Here is a 13,956-nt window from a genome sequence, read left to right as displayed (position 1 = left end):
AGGAAGAGACAGCTAAACAAATACAGAGACAAGCAATACAACAAAAAGTGCTGAAAGGCCAGGGGAGGTGGCTCACACCTGTAATCCTAGCACTCTGGAAGGCTGAGGTGGGAGGATCGCTCAAGGTCAGGAATTCGAAACCAGCCTGAGCAAGAGCGAGACCCCATCTCTACTAAAAATAGAAAAATCAGCCAGGCTAGAGGCACATCATGGGCCTGTACTCCCAGGTACTCAGGAGGCTGAGGCAGGAGGACCACTTAAGCCCAGAAGTTTGAGGTTGCAGTAAGCTACAATGACACCACTGCACTCTACCCAGGGCAAAAGAACAAGACTGTCTTTATTTTTTTTTCTTTTTCTTTTTTTTTAAATTAATAACAAATTTATAATATTTAAATTTAGCGCTCAGCTACAGGGCCCGGCTCCCAGCGAGAGCCCAACAGTTGAGCAAGACTGTCTTTAAAAAAAAAAAGTGGTAAAAATCAAGCATGATAAGGATCAAGGATGATGGAGGATGCTATTTTATTTTATATTTTTACTTTTTAATTTATCTGTATTTGTTACAAGTTTTAAGTGGATTGTGACTCGGGCACTACATTTCTATTCACAACCCTCACTTTTCAAAACAGTTTTATAACACATATGGGTTGGGCTTATAATTTTACTCCTCTAAACAATACTACTTCTTTGGAAAACAAGCCCTGTGTAGAGTTTCAAGTTGCTTTACTTTAAACAGACTTATTTCTAGAGGACTAGTAGTACATGCAGAGAAGATGCTATTTTAGACAGAGTGATCATAAAAGCCTTTCTGAGTACATGCTATTAGAGCAAAAATCAAAATGAAACAACGGACCACCACACAGATATTTGCAAGCGGAGCATTTCAGACAGAAAACAGCAACCCTGAAGCAGAGGAGTGCTTGGCATTTTCCAGGGAAATGAAGGACAGAGAGGCTAAAGAGTTAGAAATAAGGACAGACAGAACCAGGGGGCCCATCGTGAAGGCAATGGAAGGATTCTGGATTTTCTTCTAAGCATGATGGAGAGCTAGGGAGCAAGCAGGAGTCACTCAAGCGAGAAAGGATGGTGGTGGCTCAGACTAGTATAACAGCAGAAGAGGTGGTGAGAAGGGAGCCTATTTAAGCTATAATACACAAGCAAAATACATGGTGGCATGAAAAGAGGATATATACAGGAATTGCTTAGATCTTCCCAAGTCTGTAAAATGACAGAAGATGAGGCTTAAAAATGGCTGTCAGAGGCCGGGCGTGGTGCCTCACGCCTGTAATCCTAGCACTCTGGAAGACCGAAGCAGGCTGGAGTTCGAAACCAGCCTGAGCAAGACCCTGTTTCTACTATAAATAGAAAGAAATTAATTGGCCAACTAATATATATATAGAAAACATTAGCCGGGCATGGTGGTACATGCCTGTAGTCCCAGCTACTTGGGAGGCTGAGGCAGGAGGATCGCTTGAGCCCAGGAGTTTGAGGTTGTCGTGAGCTAGGCTGACGCCACAGCACTCACTCTAGCCTGGGCAACAAAGTGAGACTCTGTCTCAAAAAAAAAAAAAAAAAAAAAAGGCAGTCGGGACTAGCCACAGTGGCTCATTCCTGTAATACCAGCACTTTAGGAGGCAAAGGCAGGAGCTCAGGAGTTCAAGACCAGCCTGGGCAACATAGTGAGGCCCCATCTCTACAAAAAAATTTTAAAAATAAGAAAATTAGCTGGATGTGGCACACACCTATAGTCCAGCTACTTGACAGGCTGAGACAGTAGTACTACTTGAACCCAGAAATCCGAGATTACAGTGAGCTATGATTGCACCATTGCACTCCAGCCTAGGTGACAGAGCAAATCTAAAAAAAATTTTTAAATAAAAAAAGGCTGAGCGGGCACATTGGCTCACACCTGTAATCCTAACACTCTAGGAGGCCAAAGCAGGAGGAATGCATGAGCTCGAGAGTTCAAAACCAGCCTGAGCAAGAGTGAGACCCCCAGCGTGGTGGCATGTGCCTGTAGTCCCAGCTACTTGGGAGGCTAAGACAGGAGGACCGCTTGAGCCCAGGAGTTTGAGGTTGCTGTGAGCTAGGCTGACGCCATGGCACTCTAGCCCAGGAAACAGAGTGAGACTCTGTCTCAAAAAATAAAAATTTTAAAAAATAAAATTAAAATTAAAAAAGGCAGTCAGAGGTTGGGTCATCCCAAGACTTAACTCAGCAGGAGGAAGGATAGGTCTACTATATCTTATCCAAAATCTCTTGAACTAGACAGAAGTGTTTCAGAATTATAATTTTTTAAATTTCAGAAAGGAGATATAGACTTTATGTCATGTATCATGAAACAACCCATCAGAATGTTGGGCAGCATCCTGTAAACAAACTCATTAATATTTCTGCAGCAAATGTATGATTATTCACATTGAAAAGGATCAGTAAGAACTAAGAATAGTCTCACATAAATTCAACTCCTGCTGGCCGATGAGTTTGTTATTAATTTATGTAATAGATTCTCTCCAAATATCAGTATTATGGAGAACATGCAGAAACTCTTTTCCAAAAATGACTCTCTTATGGGCACAGCACTTGCATGTAATTAGACCAGGAACCTTTAATAATGATGGCAGATAAAATAAAATCCTATAGGCCGGGTGCAATGGCTCACGCCTGTAATCCTAGCACTCTGGCAGGCCGAGGCGGACGGATCGTTTGAGCTCAGGAGTTCGAGACCAGCCTGAGCAAGAGCAAGACCCCTGTCTCTACTAAAAATAGAAAGAAAACATTTGCTAGACGTGATGGCACATGCCTGTAGTCCCAGCTACTCAGGAGGCTGAGGCAGCAGGATCGCTTGAGCCCAGGAGTTTGAAATTGCTGTGAGCTAGGCTTACGCCACCGTCACTCTAACCCAGGCAACAGAGTGGAACTCTGTCTCAAAAAAAAAAAATCCTATATTGATTCCTCCACCCCACCCCACCAACTTTGGATCATTCTAGCCAACCCACTGATTCTTTTTTTTTTTTTTGGGACAGAGTCTCACTTTGTTGCCCAGGCTAGAGTGAGTGCCATGGCATCAGCCTAGCTCATAGCAACCTAAACTCCTGGGCTCAAGTGATCCTCCTGCCTCAGCCTCCCAAGTAGCTGGGACTACAGGCACGCACCACCATGCCCGGCTAATTTTTTCTATATATATTAGTTGGCCAATTAATTTCTTTCTATTTATAGTAGAGACGGGGTCTCGCTCTTGCTCAGGCTGGTTTCAAACTCCTGACCTTGAGCAATCTGCCCGCCTCGGCCTCCCATGTATTGATTCTTAATGCTAGAAAATTTTGGATTTCCTTTGCTGATACAATCAAAGTGTAAAACTTGGACATGGTAGATATTGACATTACTCTCAAAATCATGTGTCTGGATCTCAGCTTCTCCATTACTGCTTTTTTTCTATGGGGCCTTCCACTGCCATGTCACAGGTTAGCAGACATGAGCCTTTAAAGTGACAATTCCACTTCCTTAGAAGGAGTGAATTAGGAGGAGGGCTTACAAGCAAGCAAGCAAGGTAAATAACATGCTAGCAACAAGCAGGTCTCTCACACAGACTTATGGCATTGTATCAAAGAGTGGAAGGGGGAAGGAAAGCTATAGACTTCCCAGAGGACCTCCAAACCCTCACAAGTCAGCATGTACATAAGAAGCAATATTTCCAAAGAGAATATTCTACACACATCAAACCTCTGACATCAGAAAGGCTGAGCACCCTTGCATTAGCTGCACCCTCTAGGTCTCTGCTGTTCCTGGTAATCTACAAGCCCTCCCTTCACCTGGCCCTGCCACTGCCACACCTGGAATTCCACCTTCCAAGTTCTCTTTCAGTCTAAGTGACTGGGTCTTGTCCTGTTTGGCTACTCAAGTAGCTCATGGATGGCTAGCACAGCCCAGCTCTCCTCTGGGAATCTGTACCTTCAACCATTACCAAGGGGCCAGGTGCCATGGCTCACACCTATAAACCTAGCACTCTGGGAGGCCGAGGCGGGTGGATTGCTCGAGGTCAGGAGTTTGAAACCAGCCTGAGCAAGAGCGAGACCCCGTCTCTACTATAAACAGAAAGAAATTAATTGGCCAACTAATATATATAGAAAAAACCAGCCAGGCATGGTGGCACATGGCTGTAGTCCCAGCTACTTGGGAGGCTGAGGCAGGAGGATTGCTTGAGCCCAGGAGTTTGAGGTTGCTGTGAGCTAGGCTGACACCATGGCATTCACTCTAGCCTGGGCAACAAACCGAGACTCTGTCTCAAAAAAAAAAAAAGAAAAAGAAATTAATTGGCCAACTAATATATATAGAAAAAATTAGGCGGGCATCGTGGTGCATGGCTGTAGTCCCAGCTACTCAGGAGGCTGAGGCAGCAGGATTGCTTGAGCCCAGGAGATTGAGGTTGCTGTGAGCTAGGGTGACGCCACAGCACTCACTCTAGCCTGGGCAACAAAGTGAGACCGTCTTAAAAACAAACAAACAAAAAAAAACACATTACCAATGGCCTCCTACTCTCGAAACCCTCTAACTTTCTCAGGCTTGTTCTCCTTGATGTTCCGTCAGCAATGAGCATTGCCAATCACTACTAGTTCCTTATAAGTGTGAAGACTTGGGTTTGAATTCTGGCTCCGCTGCTTCCCAACTGGGTGCCCTAGAAGACTACAGGATCTCTCTAAACTTTATCCATCTGTAAAATGGGGATACTACTTTTAATCCACTCGACAACCTAGTAAAATGTACATGCAACAGCACCCAGCATAATACCTGGCATATAACGTGTTCAATAAATGTTACTTGAATTTACTGAACTTCTCCTCAATCTCCATTGCCTTAATTATAAAAGGGCTCAGAAAACAGGTTTGATTCTGATTTAAAACAAAAAAAAAACCTGACAAAAAATAAATCAGTATTGGCTCTATTCTATTTTACCAGCCTTAGCTCCCACTAGTACCAGATAACTTTACTCACTCCCAAACATGTCTCCGGTTTCCCACCTTCATACTTTAAATCACAACATTCCACCCACCTGAAATGCACCATCTCTTCCTCTCTATGTCTGGCCAAGCCTTTCCCCCAGACTTCAAAACCCAACTCGAATGTCATTTTCTCAAATAGCCCTTTCTCTTCATGGCAGACTCACGTGAGCACTCCCTCCCCTGAACTCTTCCAGCAATAGTGACATATAAATGTCTCTGACAACCAATCTCCTCTCCATGACCTACATTCCTACATAGCTCTACAGACTTTGGAGTTTTTTTTATTCAACTGCCATCACCGCTGAATATCATGTTTATGTTTTTAATCCTTAACTATGCTAGGGGCCCTGAGACTACAGTTTATTTATAGCTCAATTACACGAAAGTGCTTTAAACAGCACCTGGCACACAGTCAGCACTTAATGAATGTCGGCTATTATTATTCACACTCTGATGTAGCAAGTCCCCTTCTAGTAACAAATTACTACAAACTCAGTGGCTTAAAACAACACACATTTATTCTCTTTCAGCTTTGGAGGTCAGAAGTCTGAAATCCGTTTCGCTGTGCTAAAATCACCGTGTCAACAGGGCCAGGCTCCTGTGGAAGCTCTAGAGGAGAATCTATTTGCTTTACTTTTCTAGTGTCCAGAGGCCACCTGCATTCCTTGGCTGGTAGCCCCTTCTGCCTCCAAAGCCAGCAGCACAGCGTCTTCAAATCCATCAGACGATGACTTCTGTCATCACAGTTCCTTCCCTTGATTCTGACCCTTCTGCCTCCCTTTTTTTTTTTAAGAGATGGGGTCTCGCTCTGTTGCCCAGTCTGGCCTTGGACTCCTTGGCTCGAACAGTCCTCCTGCCTCAGCCTCCTGAGCAGCTAGGAGTACAGGTGTGTGCCACCTCGCCTGACTTTTGCCTCCTTTTTTAAAGGACCCTTGTGATTACATTGGACCCATCCAGATAATTTAATCTCCCCACCCTCAAAAAATCCTTAATTTAATCATATTTGTCAAGTCCCTTTTGCCATGTAAGGTAATATTCATAGGTCCCAGAGGTTAGGGTGTGGACATCTTGGGGGTGGGTGTCATTATTGTTACAGCAGCAATAAGAAACTAATATGCAGAGGCACAGAGCTGTCAGGAACTTGCTGAAGACCACAGATATCCAATGGCAAAGCAGGAATCAGGAAATACTGCTCCAGAGTCTAAATTTTTTTTTTCTTTTTTTAGAGTCTCCTTCAAATATCTGGCAAAAGAGTCTATATTCTTAAACACTAAGTTATACTGCTTCTTAATATCACAAATAAATATAAAATTACATCACAACATATTATGCATATATTAATAGAATACTGGTAACAATGGCAGTAACTGCCATTCACAGAGAGCTCTCTAACTTCCAGGCACTGATCTAGGCACATTATATATACCTCATTGAAAACTTGACTTTTATCTGGTGAAACAGGTAAAAAAAAAAAAAAAAAAAAAAAAGAGAGAGAAAGAGAGAGAATAGAGAGAATACAATAAAAAAAAAGAAAGAAAAAGAAAAGAAAAGAAAAAGAATAACCTTGAACTTGATGCCATGGCACTCACTCTAGCCTGGGCAACAAAGTGAGACTCTGTCTCAAAAAAAAGAGAAAAGAAAACTTGACCTTGGTTCTTCATCATTTTTCTCCCTAAGAAAAAAGTATATACACCCTAAACATTGCATACAATTTTCTCTCCCTAAATGTCCAACCACCTCGGTGTAGGCCATCACAGGAAAGGACTTATGTCTGCCTTGAGAAAGGAGAAAACTGAGGCTGAAAAGAGGTGTCCAAGTTCTCACAGCTAATGACTGGCCAGAATGGGAATCAGAATTTGGTTGTGATCATCATCTACGATTTTTCCTGTCTCATTCCTTTTCCCATGCTGCCTGCATACAGTACTTTCTAAAAAATATTTGCTGATTTGTTCTCCCCTTTGACTTCTACTAGTGCTCAGCTGGTCTGGAACTCCTAAGCTCAAGAGATTCTCTGACCTCAGCCTCCCAGAGTGCTTAGATTACAGATGTGTGCCACCATACCAGGCCCCCCCAAAAAATCATTTGTATCCCCTAAATCTACTAAAATAAAATCTAAAAAATAAATTACTTAAATTAAATTAAGAGGTTCAATAACACTTTCTGTCAAAAATTTTGAATAGAGGTAAAAATACATTATCAGGCACCGGGATGAACTATACTATGCCAGCTCCCTCCTCACTAAGCTCAAGTACCCACTCCTTCCCTGCAGGGAAGGCCACCATCCATAGCTTCTTCACCTCCCTATTTCTCAACCACACCTGAGCCTCACATACTTAAAATCAACAATCAGGCCTGGCGCGGTGGCTCACGCCTGTAATCCTAGCACTCTGGCAGGCCGAGGCGGGCAGATTGCTCAAGGTCAGGAGTTCGAAACCAGGAGGCTGACACCATGCCACGACACTCACTCTAGCCTGGGCAACAAAGTGAGACTCTGTCTCAAAATAAGTAAATAAATAAAATAAAAGCAACAATCAGACAGTGTTACCATCATCATCACCTCCTCCTCTTCAGTGTGCACTCTGCCACTGTGCCACCTTGGGAATGATAGTGGTATCCAACTCTCAAGGCTGTTACAAAAATTAAACAAATAAATGTTTGCAAAGCACTTAGAGTAGTGCCTGTCACATAAGTTCTAAATGAGCAAAATAAACTGCACTTCCTCCTAAGTCTTCAACATTCAAGCTCTCTTTACTAGAAGTCTTGGTTCAAAGAGAGTTTGCTAATCACTCAACAGCACTTTTTATAAAGAGATTTATTATATTTCAGCTCATGCTTCCATCAAATACAGTAATAAATAATCCTCACAACAACTAGGTATTATCATCTCATTTACTGATAAGGAAATGTGAGACACAAAGGTTAAATGAATAGTTGATCTAACTTCAGAGGCCATAACATAAACCACTGTGCTATATTTTAAGACCCTCAAATAAAGAAATAATTTCGGTTATAGCATGGCAATCTGAATTTAATTTAAAAAGACAGTTTTTGGCTGGTAGTAATGGTTCACATCTGTAATCCTAGGACTTTGGGAGGCCAAAGGGGGAGGATCACTTGAGCCCACAAGTTCAGTTCGAGACCAGCCTTAGCAACACAGCAAGATCCATCCCTACAAAAAATTTAAAAAATTAGCCGAGCTTGGTGATACCTGCCTGTAGTCCCAGCTACTGTGGAGGCGGAGACAGGAGGACCACTTGAGCCCATGAGTTTGAGGTTGCAGTGAGTTATGATGATGCCACTGCACTCTACTCCAGCCCAGGCAACGTAGTGAGACCTTGTCACACACACAAAAAGACAGTTTTCTAAAAACCTTGGGAACTTAAATGGTTCAATTACTCTCCCTCTGTCTGACTCCTGCTTTACTTTTGCTTTATTTTTCTCAACCTACTTCCTATGTATCTTCCCTTTTGTTGCTGGTGATTTATACTTGTCAAATAATTGTAGCTGTAATTTACTGATGCTTTCTGTGAGCAGACACTATCCATGCATTATCTCATTTACTTCTCAACAATCTTATAAGGCAGATTCTATTATCTCCATTTGATAAATGAAAAAACCAAAGCACAGAGAAGTTAAATGTATCCAAGTTTAAATAACTAGAAAGTTCTGGAGCTGAGATTCAAACTCAGCTGTTAATCACAATAAAGTTGTCCTTATACGAAACAACCAGGATTGGCCTCTATCTAGTACACAGTACATACATGCTCAATCTCTTTTATGAAAAACATATGGCCTATGAAACCAACATAAGTTCTTTTGAATAGCAGCAGTAATGGGTAATGAGTATAATATTTTAAAATGGAGATGCTGGCTAGAGGCAGTGGCTCACGCCTGTAATCCTAGCACTCTGGGAGGCCAAGGCAGGAGGAACATTTGAGCTCCAGAGTTCAAGATCAGCCAAAAGCAAGACCCAGTCTCTACAAAAAATTGAAAAATTAGCTGGGTGTGGTGGCAGGTATCTGTAGTTGCAGCTACTTACGAGGCTGAGGCAGGACTGCTTGAGCCCAGGAGTTTGAGGTTGTAGTGAGCTATAATCACCCCCCTGCACTCTATCCTGGGCAAGAGAGCAAGACCCTGTCGTCAAAAACAAACATTTATTTCACATAGGGTGAATGTTGGGAAAAGAAGAAAGAAAAATAAAACAAAAACAAACATTTACACAGTGCTTTGCCAGCATGATGCTTACAATCTATCTCCCTCTCTTTCCAATCACACTCCCTTCCTCATTTTTAGACCAGGGATAAAATACTGCTGCACGCAAGAAGAAAAATTAGACATGCCTTGGTGTGACAAGCAGTGCAAAAACTGCTGGTGCTCACATTCTGAGAACATACACAGCAGCCAGCTTGCCTCTATTGTAGAAAATGAGCTGTCAAAGAAATAGCAGTGAACCTGCAGTTAGAGACTCAAGTCTAAATCTTCCAGTTAGTTGGTATGTGACCTTGGGAATGCTGGTTCCCTTTCTTGAACCTCAGCCACAAAATGGGCTCCACGCACCATGGCAAGACATGCAAACTCACATGCTTATAGGTGCCAGGCAGATACATTGGAAGAGTAAAGCTTCACTGGTGGAACCAATGACAAACCTGCCCTGTGTAAAAGAGGCAACATCTACTTAGCTCCAACCAACGTAGATGTCTGGTCTTTCTATTTGTCAAGAGAAGCTAGAGACCGGGCATGGTGGCTCACCTGTGTAATCCTAGCACTCTGGGAGGCCAAGGCAGGTGGATTGCTCAAGGTCAGGAGTTTGAAACCAGCCTGAGCAAGAGCAAGACATCGTCTCCAATAAAAATAGACAGAAATTAATTGGCCAACTAAAAATATATAGAAAAAATTAGCTGGGCATGGTGGCGCATGCCTGTAGTCCCAGCTACTCCAGAGGCTGAGGCAGGAGGATCACTTGAGCCCAGGAGTTTGAGGTTGCTGTGAGCTAGGCTGACACCAAGGCACTCTAGCCCGGGCAACAGAGTGAGACTCTAAGTCAAAAAAAAAAAAAAGAGAGAAGCTAGAAATCAGAAATTGAAATCTCCAGGTCTTGGAAAGGAGAAGATATTTCCCCCAACTTCTCATTATAAAAATTCTCAAATGCACAGAAAAGTTGAAAGAATTAACATTCTGCCTTATTGACTTTATCCATACACCTACATAAATACATCATGACACCTTATACTTTTGGCATGTATCTCCAAAAGTAATATATTCTCCTTCACAACCATACCATTTTCACATCTAGAAAATAATTCCCCAAAATCTAAACAGGACCAAATATTCAAATTTCACATATTGTCTAAAAGATTATATGTATGTATATATTTAGTTAGTTAGTTAGTATGTAGGCATGAGGTCTCCCCTACATTGCCCAGGCAGGTCTAGAACTCCCAAGTGATCCTTCCACCTCAAGTCTCCCAAAATGCTGGGATTATAAGCATGAGCCACCACACCCGGCTTTAGGTGTTTAAATATTTTTTATAGTTCTCTTTTTGAACCAGGATCCAGCCAAGTTCATACACATTTGGCTACACCTCTGTACTCTCTTTTAATCTTCAAGTCCCTTCACTTGTTTTTTCCATGACACACTTCTGGAAAAGAAGCAGTGCAGTTGTCTTATACAATGTCCCACATTCAGTACATCTTATCAGTCTGCCCTTTCCCAGGGCTTCCATTTCACAAAGAAATCCCAGCCCCAGAGTTCTCCTATACCACCCAGAGCCCCTTTAGAGGCAAGTCAGTTTGTGAAGGAAATCACTGCCATTCCTACGCCAGAGAGCTGCTATGAGACTCGGTTTAAAATGGACATGAGAACACTTTAATAAACTCTCTAAGACTGTCTACAAATACAGAAATTAGAAATTACAGATAACTTCTTCCCTCCTTTCCAAGACCCTCAGCCAACCCTTTTCAGATTCTCTACCAAATTTAGTATAGCTCCACTCCCTAAGAATAACTCCTGCCTCCCAAGAATTCGATATCCTGACCTTGATTTGTGTCCCTTAGGTCATCTCCCACTCAGGTGCTCCCATCCATTCTTTACTGCTCCTCAGATAAATCATTCCCACCACTCTGAAACTTCCCTCACTACATTCCAGTTTAATCCTTACCAACTCTGCCGCTGCTCAAATAAAACTACCTGCTATCCCCAACTCCTTGTATACTTAGTACTCTACTCCACTTAGGATCCCATCCCCAACCCATTAGCTCTCCTAACACCCAAAGGTTTCTATGCCCTCAAAGTCTCCTCCAACTCCCATAAGTCCCCTTTCCAGAAAATAAGGATCTCTGAAATCAATCAATCTATCTATGTCTTAAGGCACATTCTCATCACTTAATTCCCAATCTTCTATTTGAGGTGCCTTCAGTCCTCTGACCGATTATGTTAATGTCTCCTTATGACATACCCACACCCCTGAAGACCCCACACACATGAAATAAGCCTGAGGTAACTCCCATCCCACCCCCACACATTCACTCTATCTCACCAAAAACTTCTGAAAGCTCCCACACCCTCACACTAAATTCTTCTGATTCTACACTCCATATTCACATCACATATCCCTCCCATCATCCAGACCTCCCATCTGAACTCAACCACTCACTTATTTCTACTTAGATGTATAAAAAACATCTAAAACTAAGTCCAAAAGAGAACTCATTCTTCTAAGCCCACCTAACCTACCCATCTCAGTAAATGGCAATTCCATCATTCCAGGTACTCAGGCCAAAAACACTGGAGTCATCCTTGACTTCTACTTCTCAAACCTCACATTGAATCCTTCGGTAAATCCTGTTCCCTCTACCTTCAAAATATATCCAGAATATATATTTGATCCCTTCTCTAGAGTTTCAAGCCACCATACTTTTTGTCTCAACTGGATTACTGCAACAGTCTAACTGGAATCTGTACTTCCAACTCTGCACACTTGAACCTATTCTCCACACAGCAAGAGTGATCCTTTTAAAATACAACCAGATTACGTTACTCCTAAACTCAAAACACTTCAGTGGGTTTCCTAGCACACTCAGAATAAAAGCTATTCTTCAATTCATTAGGTTCCAGGCACCCTAATTTCTCTGATTTGCCAAGCATCCCTGGGCCTCTGGGATTTTGCACTTGCTATTCATTTTGCTAGGAAAGTTCTTCCAGACAGCCACATGGCTCTTTCCTTTCATACAGATCTGAACCTCAATGTTACCTCTTCAGAGGACTTTATTGGCCACTCTATCAAAACACCTCTCCCACTTCACCAGCCTTTATTGATCAATCAATATTTTTGCTCCATTTTTCTCTCTAGCACTTGTATTACCTCACATGTTATTTGGGTTTGTTGTCTGCCCCATCGGAATGTAAGAGCCATATGGGGAAGCCTGTTTGCCTCACTGACAAATGCTCAGTGCCTAGAACTATGCCTATGGTAGGTGCTAAATAATTATATGATTGGGGCCAGGCGCCATGGCTCACACCTGTAATCCTAGCACCCTGGGAGGCCGAGGCAGGCGGATCACTCGAGGTCAGGAGTTAGAAACCAGCCTGAGCAAGAGCAAGACCCCATCTCTACTATAAATAGAAAGAAATTAATTGGCCAACTAATATATATATATATATAGAAAAAATTAGCCGGGCATGGTGGCGCATGCCTGTAGTCCCAGCTACTCGGGAGGCTGAGGCAGAAGGATCGCTTGAGCCCAGGAGTTTGAGGTTGCTGTGAGCTAGGCTGACGCCACGGCACTCACTCTAGCCTGGGCAACAAAGCAAGACTCTGTCTCAAATAAAAAAAATAAAATAAAATAATTATATGATCGAATCGATCACCTCTTTCAGAGACCTCATCCCCCTCAGATAACTAAGTACTCCTCAATATCCCACCTACTCCACAATGCTCAACCTCTGTCTCCTCTCTGACACAGCCCCAACCCCTCGCTCGACACAGCAACCTTTCATGATACTTCCAGCCCCACCACAGACCCTCTGAACCTCTCAAGATTCCCATTTGAGGTAACGTGCCAGGTTCCCATTACATACCAATGAATGAACTACGCCCCTCCTTCGCCCTTTCCAGGTATCTCTGGCTCCTTATTTCCTTAACCCCCACCCGCGAGCTGAACCCCACCAACACCACTTTCGAGCGTCCGATTCCCCGAGTTTGAATCCCCTTCCTGCCTCAGGACCTCCCCACGCCCGAGTCAGAGGCCTCACTCCCTCGAACAGCCCTCCTACCTTCCTGGGGCGTCCCCACTGCCCACACCTTCCAGAAACGTACACAATCACCCCCTCCAGTCCCCTAAAGAGCGCTACGATCCCTGGGCACATTAATTCCCGCCTTCTCTCTTCAAACCAGATCTTCCCACTCCCTCAGGGCCGCGAAACGCCTCCGACTAGACGCCCCCTCCAGACCCTTGGCGCCGCAAGCCGCGCCGGCCCTGACCGTTTCTGGGCCTCCAGTCCCCACAGGCGGATCTGCCGGTCATACTGCGCTGCCTCCTCCTCGCTGATACCGCCGCCGGCCTCCTCCTTCTCCACCATGGCGCCGGCTCTCGCTGCCTCCTCTCGGCCCTGCTCACTCCAACCGCTCACCGGCGTCGCGCGCCGCCAACCGCCGCCGGCAGCGCGCCCGGGCCACTCTGCGCCTGCGCCGGGGCCCGCGCCTGCGCAGTAGCTCCCGCGCGAACGCGGGCCCTGGTATATCTCCCGGGCTTCAAAAGCGGGCTGCCGACTGCCGGTCACGTCGTAGAGTTACAGAGACTCCAGCCAATCCTGGCAAAAAAAATGGCGCGGCTTACGGCCCCACGGGGATGCCCACGTGGTCACTTATGAGGCTGTTAAATACTGCAAATATTTAAGGGGCTCCTACTGAGATATGGTATATAGGGTGTTGTGAAATAGAATGGTGAATGCGACAGCCAA

At 43.9% G+C, this 13,956-nt stretch overlaps 1 protein-coding gene across 1 annotated transcript in view; it reads right to left on the bottom strand.

Annotated features, from left to right (window-relative positions):
- Positions 1-13,683, bottom strand: part of SAE1 (SUMO1 activating enzyme subunit 1) — a 73,303-nt gene extending 59,620 nt beyond the window's left edge. Inside the window, exon 1 of the mRNA XM_012761524.2 lies at positions 13,478-13,683. Within this exon, the coding sequence (XP_012616978.1) occupies positions 13,478-13,575 (98 nt within the window). The 5' untranslated portion in view covers positions 13,576-13,683. The remainder of the gene's footprint in view (positions 1-13,477) is intronic.
- Positions 13,684-13,956: the final 273 nt, after the last annotated feature.

The sequence above is a fragment of the Microcebus murinus genome, chromosome 16, assembly GCF_040939455.1.
Source record: "Microcebus murinus isolate Inina chromosome 16, M.murinus_Inina_mat1.0, whole genome shotgun sequence".
Lineage (NCBI taxonomy): Eukaryota > Metazoa > Chordata > Mammalia > Primates > Cheirogaleidae > Microcebus > Microcebus murinus.
Note: the sequence above shows the minus strand (reverse complement) of the source record. Positions and strands in the feature narration are given on the sequence as shown.